General features: G+C 39.5%; 2 protein-coding genes and 1 long non-coding RNA gene across 5 annotated transcripts; all 3 read right to left on the bottom strand.

The window, feature by feature from the left end:
- Window positions 1-20: 20 nt before the first annotated feature.
- On the bottom strand, window positions 21-7,884 carry LOC129746319 (N-acetyltransferase eco-like). The gene is made up of 2 exons (XM_055739919.1): window positions 7,592-7,884; window positions 21-2,624 (listed from the first exon to the last, which is right to left on the bottom strand). The coding sequence occupies exons 1-2, from the start codon at window positions 7,881-7,883 to the stop codon at window positions 1,243-1,245; spliced, it is 1,674 nt and encodes a 557-aa protein (XP_055595894.1). The 5' UTR covers window position 7,884; the 3' UTR covers window positions 21-1,242.
- A 69-nt stretch (window positions 7,885-7,953) lies between these two features.
- On the bottom strand, window positions 7,954-8,846 carry LOC129746323 (BLOC-1-related complex subunit 7). 3 transcript variants are annotated; one of them, XM_055739925.1, is made up of 2 exons: window positions 8,707-8,846; window positions 7,954-8,640 (listed from the first exon to the last, which is right to left on the bottom strand). In XM_055739925.1, the coding sequence occupies exon 2, from the start codon at window positions 8,630-8,632 to the stop codon at window positions 8,315-8,317; it is 318 nt and encodes a 105-aa protein (XP_055595900.1). In that variant the 5' UTR covers window positions 8,633-8,640; window positions 8,707-8,846; the 3' UTR covers window positions 7,954-8,314. The 3 variants fall into 3 exon arrangements, with proteins under 3 accessions (XP_055595900.1, XP_055595899.1, XP_055595901.1); XM_055739924.1 differs by having other exon boundaries at window positions 8,696-8,842; XM_055739926.1 differs by having other exon boundaries at window positions 8,747-8,825.
- A 291-nt stretch (window positions 8,847-9,137) lies between these two features.
- Window positions 9,138-10,045, bottom strand: LOC129746326 (uncharacterized). The gene is made up of 3 exons (XR_008737289.1): window positions 9,958-10,045; window positions 9,668-9,884; window positions 9,138-9,586 (listed from the first exon to the last, which is right to left on the bottom strand). It is a non-coding gene; the product is annotated as an uncharacterized LOC129746326 (long non-coding RNA).
- Window positions 10,046-10,496: the final 451 nt, after the last annotated feature.

Raw genomic sequence — 10,496 nt, 5'->3', positions numbered from 1 at the left:
TTAAAATTTTGCTCGCGCATCGCGAAAATCCGAGCTACTCGCACGCAAAGCTGGAAAATTCGCTAAAAGTTTGCCAAATCAACCGTTACAAATGTAATTAAAGTGTTTAGGGAACGTTTGTCGACAGCCAGGAAGTCTGGATTGGGGGGAAATCGAAAACCGAAAGCCGCTGAGACGACAAAGAGAGTTGCCGGTAGTTTCAAGCGAAACCCTAACATCTCTCTCCGAGATGCCGCAAATAAGCTGGGTATATCGTCTATAACCGTGCATCGAGCCAAAAAACGAGCAGGACAATAGACTTACAAGAAGGTAGTGACTCCAAATCGCGATGATAAACAAAATACAATGACCAAAGCGCGATCCCGGAGGCTGTGTACGACAATGCTGACTAAGTTTGACTGCGTGGTAATGGACGACGAAACCTACGTCAAAGCCGACTACAAGCAGCTTCCGGGACAGGAGTTTTATACGGCAAAAGGAAGGAAAAAGGTACCGATATTTTCAAGCACATGAAACTGTCAAAGTTCACGAAGAAATACCTGGTTTGGCAAGCCATCTGTACCTGTGGCTTGAAAAGCAGCATTTTCATAGCTTCCGGGACTGTCAACCAAGAAATTTACGTGAAAGAGTGTTTGGATAAACGTCTGCTGCCTTTCCTGAAGAAACACGGTTGTTCCGTACTGTTTTGGCCGGATTTGGCATCTTGCCATTACGGTAAAAAGGCCATGGAGTGGTACGCCGCTAACAACGTGCAGGTGGTTCCCAAGGACAAGAACCCTCCCAACACGCCAGAGCTCCGCCCAATTGAGAAATACTGGGCTATTGTCAAGCGGAACCTAAAGAAGGCCAAAAAACTGCTAAGGACGAGCAGCAGTTCAAGGCAAACTGGCTTTCTGCGGCGAAGAAGGTGTACAAGGTGGCCGTACAAAAACTGATGGCAGGGGTTAAGCGTAAGGCCCGGCAATTCGGATTTGGAAAAGCGGAAGTCTAACTGAATATTGTGCCTGAATTTTATACTAATTAAACTTGAAAAAGAAATTTAATTTGATTTTTTAAATGAACGATTTCACCGATTTATACGCGTTTTCCCTTGACCAAATTTTGACGTAACACCCTTTAAAGTTATGTTCAGGTAGCGTCCAAATTTTCAGGTTTCAGATTCAGAAGTTAGGTTCAATATAAGAGTTTCCAATTCATGTAAGGGTTATTCTTATGATTATCTAATAATGGTGGAAGAAGTAATTATATACATAAAATTATATAAAAAAAAACTCTCAACTTACCCTCCTCAAACATGGACTTGAACTTCCGCTTCTTCAGACCCTTGGTGCTCTGATTCAGCGACATTCGGCCACCCTTCCGCACCGTGGCCGAAACGTTGTTGATGACCTTGTACTCCCGGCGAATGCGATGCGCCGAGCTAGATTTGAAAAATTTTCGACTTCCGGTATCGAACCTGGTCGAATCAACCTCCTCGTCGGCATCGCTCACATCTGGCTCCGACAAATGATCTTGGGTCGAGGTGCCATCGTCTTCGTTATCCGTGTCCGGTTCGGTGGTTCCGAACGACGATTCCGGGTACTGGGAAATTTGCGAAAGGTCTCCCAGAGATCGGGACAGGGACAGAGGTCGCGCTTGCTCGATGGGGTTCTTAGTGTTTTGGAAGATTTTCTTAATGCGAGAAAGTTGGTGCTGCAGCTGCTGTTGCTGCTTCTGTTGTTCCTGTTTGGCAGCCAGTGGGGATCTCTTGGGAGTCGTTGGCACCGATTTGGCAGCTTTTTTAGATGACTTTTCGAATGACTTGTCGGACATGAGCAGTGAAGATGTGGTTTCGAGAATTTGGCTGGTCGATAACTTTTTGACTGCCGTTTTTTTCTTGTTAGCCTGAGGTTTTTTGATTTTATGGAAAACTCCTCGGTTGAAGCTGCCCAAACGTATCGAGTTGCTTTGAGGTTTCCCCCGTTTCTTCTGAGTTGATTTGCTTTTATTGGGACCATGTCTCATGGCAAAATACGCAGACGGCGCATTTGAAGGTTTAGCAGCAACCTTAGGCACTTCCGGTACAGATGAGTAGAAAGACTTGGTGGATATCGGTCGAAGATCGCTGAATGACAGTGAAGTCCGCGCTTTTCGTTCACTGGTTCCCGGTAACGATGATGAAGGGCTTTTAGCTTTCTGTGGAGGGGTTTCTGCGGTTTCAACTTCACCTCCAGATTTTCGGATAAATGATCTCGTTGGTTGCTTCTTAAGATCATTCGCGGATCCCATACCCGGAGTTTTGAGCACATGTTCTCTCTTTTTTTCGACAATGTTCAAATCTGAGCTCATCAGCAACGACAGACTGTTGGAGTTGTTCTCATCCAGCAAAGCATTTTCGGCCGGAGTTCGAACCGTTATTCTACGAGGAGTTCCGCTTCGACTTCCGCTGGGAAACGAAAGTCGCGTTTCTTCGTCCATAAGTTGCATTGCCGAGTTGTCGTTCTCTTTGTCATTCGATGCCGAAGCCGACAGAATTTCGTATCGTTCCGAGTGAGAAAAACGACGTTCAAAGTCCGGAGATAGGGAACGATCGCTCTCCGGGGACGCGTTGCCCAGTATGTTTCTGAACGAAGTTATATTCATTGCTAGAACAGAACGGTTAAAGTTTTAAACAATGCGATTTTTTTGGACCTTTAAAAGTAAAGATCGGCAACTCTGAAAATTTGCCACATTATTGAGGAGACTCTCCCCTATCCAATGCACTAATGGGATAAAAATCGCTAGGAAGTTTTGGAACAACTTTTTTTAAGAATAAAAAACAAAATACACTAACAAAATTTTAAATTTTTGAGCTTATATATAGGGAAGAGTGGAAAAACGTGGGCCACTTTAAATATCTCAGCTGTGTGTTAGTGATAAAAATCAAAATCCAACTGTCATCGTCAACGCTTTGCGTAAGCATGTTTTTCTATATGTTGTTGACAAAATTAACATGCTTCGTATTCTCACCAACAAAACCAGCTTTGCTCATCGCGACTCCCTTTTTCGTTTTCTTCATGGCTGGATTATCCCTTCCATACTTTATGGACTAGGATTTGTGAGTATAGCATTGGAAGAACTGCTGAAGAAGCTGGAGCCACTCTATAACGAATGCACAAGAATAATAAGCTCAGCATTCCGAACCAGCCCTATAATATCTCTAATGGCAGAAAGCGGACAACTTCCGTTCCAGTTCCTCATTGCTAAACACCTCTCTATCAAAGCCATACGTGCTCTTTCAAATGGCAGCTCCCCCGAAATTCCTCTGGTTAGCAGAACCAACTCTCTCTTAAACCAATTACTTATAGACCCCCTCCCATCAGTTTGCCCAAAATCTGGCCCTAAAATTAGAAACTGGAACGACCCAAAACCCAAAATTGACATGTCCCTTAAAAAACATATAAAAGCTGGCGATTCTTCCGCCATCGTCCTACCAAATTTCCTTAAACTAGTCCAAACTAAATACTATGCCCTTCCTCATATCTACACTGACGGCTCAAAAATAAATTGTGGTAAGGTCGGATGCGGTGTTTACGACGGAATATCCGACAGGAGCTTGGGGCTCCCCTCAAAGTGTACAGTCTTTAGTTCCGAAGCATTTGCTCTGTTAAATGCCGTTGAGAATTCTTTTTTTTTTTTTTTTTTTTTTTTTTATGGGTTTATGAGCGCCTGGCTGACCCGGAAAGGAAAAACAGAACGGGGGACAGAAGAGGAAAATTTTAAATGAGAGTAGTATAGCTTAGAAAAGGATAGCGGCAACAGAGCCCGAGGGTTCTGAAGCACCAGTTTAGGGGAAGCGTTAAGATAGTGCTCGACGGACTAGGACGGTTGGTGGGCCCCATATGAACTTCGAGTTAACCCAACCTTCAATTCAACCAAGCAATAGCAGTATGGTATCAAATAATATGATATCATATGCTAACGCCTCGATATCATTGTCAGAAGGGTTCACTATCTTACCGTAGTTGAATTTTCCCTACCTGTCATCTACCTTACTCGTTTCCATAAATTTGGATTCTTCCTAGTTTGATTTAGAAATAATCACAGATTTGCTAAGTAAAAAATATATACAAGTGATTGATTCTACACGACTACACGGTTATTCGATAACTCAATTAGGATATCATAAAAACAGAATCTAGAAAAGGTGTCTTTTAAACTCATCAACAATGAACTATAAGCTTAAATAGCAATAGATTTATTAATATCATCAACTTATCAACGGAACAGGAAAATAACAGTGCTGTTCTTTAAAACCTTATCACTAATTGTGGTCAACTTCTCAAACAAACTTTAATACTCAATCTATACGATAGGGGTTCAATTCAAATAAACCGTGTGCCTGTTTTTAAATGCCCGAAATGAATGATCTGAACTATCTACTCATACTTGCTTATCGAAATCATATTTTCTATTTTAAACTTCGATTTATGAATTTCAATCCTAACCGGAAAATGTATGGATCTACCAAAAGTAATTAAATATAAACTAAAACAAATGTCGAAAGTGTATTACAAACTGAAATATCATATTTGCCAAAACAGCATTCCCGTCCAATGAGCCCCTAGTTCTTGTAAAATGCTTGATTTAAGAATAAGCCAACGAAATTCATAAACCGCAAATGCACACTTTCTAGAGCATTGGGGAGACGAATACCATTACCTATACCTAACCTAGCAATACTTGAAACATCCTAATTCTATGAAACTAAACTAGCTAACTACCTTACCAAACAGATTATGCCCTATTGAAAAGTATCACTTTATGTCGGTAAAATGTGATATTTTCACTACAAAATTTTCCCATTGTTCAACGGAAGGGAGGGCAAGTGTTTCAACTCCCATTCATCTTATCAGCATGGATCATGAAAATTTGGGACACTATTGAGCCTACCGCTAATTTAATTTAAATAAAGGTGTCCGGCACGCCTTCTAATTTGAGTCATATTATGATCCCTGCTTGACAAGATGTGTGCAACGACCCTCTCAGGACAATGATAGTAAACCATCATTATCACAAGCATGCACACCGCCGCCGTGACCCATGGGAACCCAGGGTACGGGTTAAATGCCGTTGAGAATTCGAACCGAAACTCTGTCATCTTTTCGGACTCGGCAAGTGTCTTGACCGCCTTAGCCGCTGGTAACTTGAAACATCCATGGATATACTCCATCTCCCAAATAGCCCCCCGCAAGAACATCACCATTTGTTGGATACCTGGTCACTCGGGCATTCCAGGTAATGAAGCTGCAGATCGTCTGGCCTCTATAGGCATTAGTCTACCACCCTCTACCAACTCCATTCCCCAATCTGATACCATACTCTACATCAAAGGCGCAATTAAAAATGCTTGGGATATAATGTGGGCATCAAATTCACAAGCCAAACTTCGGGAAGTGAAAAACACAACTGAGAAATGGCCCGACCGACCCTGCACCACCGAAAGAAGAGTCCTGACAAGAGTCCGTATAGGGCATACCCGGCTTACACACCTTCACCTTATAACTAAGGACAACCCACCAAATTGTCCCTCATGTAGAGTACCGATAACAATTAAACACATCCTCACTTCCTGTTCCCAATACCACCCTCATAGAATCTCCTGTTCCCTGTCTACATCCCTCCGTCAGATCCCCTCCTGCTGCCCCGAAGAAGAGAAAAAACTTATATACTTCCTGAAAAAAACAAATCTCTTCCATCAATTATAACTCCAGACACCCCTTGTTCCCCAACCCCCAAAAATAAAAAAAATACAAAAAAAAACAAAAAAAAAAAACAATACAAAAAAGAAAAACGTGAAACGACCAACTTCGGGATGAATAAGCCACAAAGATGCTTAAAATCCCTCGAGAAAAAAAAAAGAAAAGTATATGTTGTTGACTTATGTACGTATCACATGCTTCTTTTATTTAACTAGCCTGGATAAATGTACTTACATAATTAAACAAGCACCAGAAAATTGCATCCGTGGGAGACCTAAACTGCCGCTGCCGGCAAGTCTGTCCCATATGCAAAAACAACGAACCGAGAAAAACGGCTTTTAAGATTTTTATAAACTTTCGTGGATTTCTCGGTTGAAACTTTATCTTTTCTACTTCTTTCTTCACAGATATTAAGATAATTGTTGTAGAATTTCGTCCAATGTGTTTTTGATTTGGAAGTTGTTGATGCGGAGGAGAAAATAATGATGGAACAGCCTTGCGAGTATATTTCGCATGCGGATTAAATATACCCGCAAAGCTGTCCCATATTTGGCTTTTCTTTTGTCAGTTGATCATTTGATTCTCTCTATCTGCGCTGTATTGTTCACTTTACTGGTTGTTTACTGATAAAAATAAGTTTAAAATGATGTTTATGGCATGTTTAGATAGTCAAAGATAAAGAAAGTTTATCGTAAGTATTGAGTGGGTCTAAAATAAAATGAACGTTCCATGAATAAAACAACCTGTACCATCATATTTTGGAAAGTTTTTCGGTCGATTATCTTTTTAGAAAGGCTATCAATACCTTCAAATTAAATTGATGCTGAATCAGAAACAGCAAAGTATCTTGGCTGCAAATATTTGATGAGAAAAATCAATTCAATATGACTTAAGCGTATTTTTGTTCATAGATTTTATGAAAGTCCAAGCAGCAAGTAACAGCATGACAAAAACCTAAAAAATATGGCTTTGTAGCTAAGTCTAAATTGAAGAACTAACTGTATTTGAACGATTTTTGAGATAAACTGAAAAATGACGAAAATGCATATGGGACAGTCTTGTGAATAGCAGCAGTAAAGTACATAACAAAAATATGCTCATACGCTTATGATCTTAGTTTTGTCATGTTCTTTCACGTGGTAAAATTTTTTTTGATGAAACATCAATAAGTCACACAAACGCAACCAATTTGCAAATCATTGCTTGTGGGGAATCGTCGGCCACATTTTGTGGAGTTTCTTGGGCCACCTATATTTTGGTGTTTTTTATACACATTCAGAACTAAAAATACGTTTTTCCTGTCTGTGGAGTTTTCTTATGAAAAATAAAGAGTTGTGAAAAATATTTTGTCATTTTTTTCCAGTGCGATAGAGACGAACCTCCGATTTACTCCTGTATAAGGAATTTTGCCGAAACGTTCGAAAGCCAGGTTTTAGGAACTATTCGATCAAACACAACTCTCTTTTTTATTTCCTCATCTGAAATTGCGTTAAAATAACTAAATGAATTATGAAATTTCAGTTTTGGGTCAACTCATAGACTTTGCACGTTATCTAGTCAATTTGGATTTGGTGGCCCACGTTTCCCCACAGTTTTTAAAAATCAAAAAAAAATATTTTTTTGAAATAGTCAGAACTCGGTAAATTAATGTATTGTAAAATAATAAAAATACCTAATGATATCTTTAAAATGTAGAAAACCTCCATTCATTTTTTTCTTTTAATCTTTTACAATAAAGAAGTTTTGAAACAAAGAAAAAAGTGTCCATGATACCCCACTCTCCCCTACCTAATATGGATTTGAAATTAGAGCTATTAGGGCCCCGGTCCCAAAAAATGTAGTATACATTTGATACAAATTCAATGAATTACCTTTCATTGGTGCCCTCTTGGGACTGTTACTGAACCGCAAAGGGCTCATCGGTCCCAGATCGGAGTCTTCCTGTCGTTGATTCGAACCACTCGACATTTGGAAATCTTCAGAGGAAGCAGCAGCAGCAGCTGAGAACAATGTTTTCTTCCTTGTGGACATTTTCGGAGTTGGAACATGCTGCCTTCCGGAGGATCGTAGGCTTCGTCTAGTTTCATTTTTAGGAGTTTGAGGATCCCTGTCCAACGTGCTATTGGTCGTCCTCTCCCCACTGAAAGTTACCTGTCTCGGCATTTTTTTACGTATCTGTCATCGGACCCTGGCGCTTCTGTTTTTTACACGAACAAAACACTGGATCAGTAAATATTTTAAAATAGGTTTATTACTACATTTTCGGCCCTTATTCACTTCACAAAATGTTTCGAAACTAAAATACGGAATGTAAACACAAACGGTCCTTTTGGCGGAAACATTTGACAGATGCATGCATTGCGCTTACAGTTCAGCTAGCTGCCGCTTGGTTGCGCTAGTAGAAGGGAAAAGATTATGAATACAGCCTCCCATGCCTACGAAAACAATCATCACGAAGATTTGTCATGTAATCCATGATGATAATTTAACAAAACAATCATCAACCGAAACGAAAGTGGGTGGCAAAGCCTCCCAAAGAAAAAATTTCACTCCCGATTATCGCCAGAGGAATCAGAATCTGCTTTTGCCTGTCGCTATCTTTCCATGGCATTGACTTGTTCCTCCACATATTCCAACTTTTCGGCTGCCTGATGAATGGCTTCATATTGATAGTTAAGATGCTGAAAAATGATGTCCATCTTTTTCAAATTCTGGATGCTGTTGTCTACGCTACTTTCGTGATAGGCAAAGTTTTTGGCCGCCTGCATTAATATTTCGTTCGATTTGGAGCCTCGAACGATTTGTCGAGCTACCGAGGAAGCGTTATTCACGTTTACTGCAACCCGCTCGGCCAGACGTCGTTTGGAATCGCTGAAAAGATTCTTGGCGCTACTGGACGATGCTGATGCCATTCGGGAGTCTGAAATGAAAACGTGGAAGCCGATATGGTGTCGTAATGATGTTGACTTGAATACCTTTAACAAACTTTTTAACACGATTTGGGATAAGAATCTTTCCCAAGTTACCTCCGTTTTATATTGCAAAAATATTATAAAAACCACTTATGTGTGGGCGTAATGTTTATTGCGAGATGATTTTTAAATCAGACGAAAACAACATTGATACGTCATTCGTCCTGCACGCTAGAAATCATTAAACCATTTGTGTTTCAAAAATAACCATTTTTGACCTTTTCCCGGGAAATGTCATTTTATGAGTTCTCCTTGAGAAGTCATAAAATGACTTTTCGGGGAGAAGTTCGAATATGGTTATTTTTTAAACATATGGGCGTTTAGCGGATAAGTAAGGAAATGGTTATTTTAAAACCGTAATTCAAAGAGCAATATTGCGGGATGGAACGTATTAAAAAACTATCGGCAAAATTAAGGAAACACGGTTTTCAAATATGTAGTTCATTTTATTTCTTGTATTGCTGTGCTAATGTATAGTATTTGCCATATAAATTTTATTCATAGGTAGATGATATTTGAGCACAAGAATTGAGCGGAAGCAGGAAAATTTAAAGGACTGCAACCTAGCATTAGGCTAAAACCAAGGCCGAAACATCAACAAAAGTGATTTCTCCCCACGATCCCTACCGAATTCAAATGAAAAACTAATCTAACCTCGGTGCCGGACATCGGCGGAAGTGGTAATTTCATATCCATATGCTTTGGAGACATTTTGTAGATCCGAAGACGGCCAAAATATCACTGTCTCCAGGCTGCTCGTTCACGAGGGGTTGAGTGGATAATTTATGACCAGCGGGTGATGTTTTCAATGCAGTCCGGCCCGGTCTAGCTCCATCAGGATGGTGAAAAAAACGGTCGAATATCTCGCAATTCCTCATCGCAATAATAGAAATTCTAAAACGAAAATTCTTCATCAGCCTTTTCTCCTTGGAAGTCTATACATTTAAAATTATTTAAAGAAATATTAGAACTTACCGGAAGTGTAGTCCGGATTATCTTTTTCGTGATATTTCACTTATCCAAATTGTGCGAAGGACCGCTTCCAGATGGTGCGAGGACGATGCTTTTACAACTTTCGTTCGCTGTGGGCTGTGGCTGAAGAAGATGATCCGGTAGCAAGCGGCTCCTTCAACTTGATGATGATTCTGGAGTTCCATTTTGGAATTTCAAAAGTGATCGTCTAATTGGTGTCCTGAAATTATTATTTATTGTTTAATGTTAGGTTGGAATATTTATATGCCGATAATTAATATTAAATTGATTACCTTTTGTCATTACCAACACAATCGATGTCTTCCGTAAATACAACGACCGATTTAATGGAGAACTCGATTAACTTCGACGGAATAAAAGATTCTCTTCAAAACGTGTTTGTCAGTCACATCAATTATTTCAAAATGGCTACGATAGAAACACAATATTTTTCAAACATTTTGTGGTTAATGCTCGAGAACTAATAAAATGGTTGAAATTTAAAAATGAAAAATTCTTGAAAAATAACCATGTTGGTAGTTTTTGGTTTAAAGCCATAAAATGGTTATTTTCTAATTCTAAATGGTTTAATCAAAACGAGCGTGTGGTTCGGCTATCATTGGAATGTTAGGGTAATTCATAAATTGATAGTGATTTAATGTTTATGGTTTAAGAAAATTTTATTATGGCACAATTAATTTTCATGTTGTTTTGCAGATTCAAATGCAATAAATATTTATAAAAAAAATCACAATACCAACATTTCAATATTGTTGCATTAAACGAATCCAGCAGGGTTGCACTAGACAACAACAGGTGGCAGCACCTCAAA

This window comes from Uranotaenia lowii, chromosome 2 (assembly GCF_029784155.1).
Source record: "Uranotaenia lowii strain MFRU-FL chromosome 2, ASM2978415v1, whole genome shotgun sequence".
In the NCBI taxonomy this organism is placed as follows: Eukaryota; Metazoa; Arthropoda; class Insecta; order Diptera; family Culicidae; genus Uranotaenia; species Uranotaenia lowii.
This window is presented reverse-complemented; position numbering and strand designations above follow the sequence as displayed.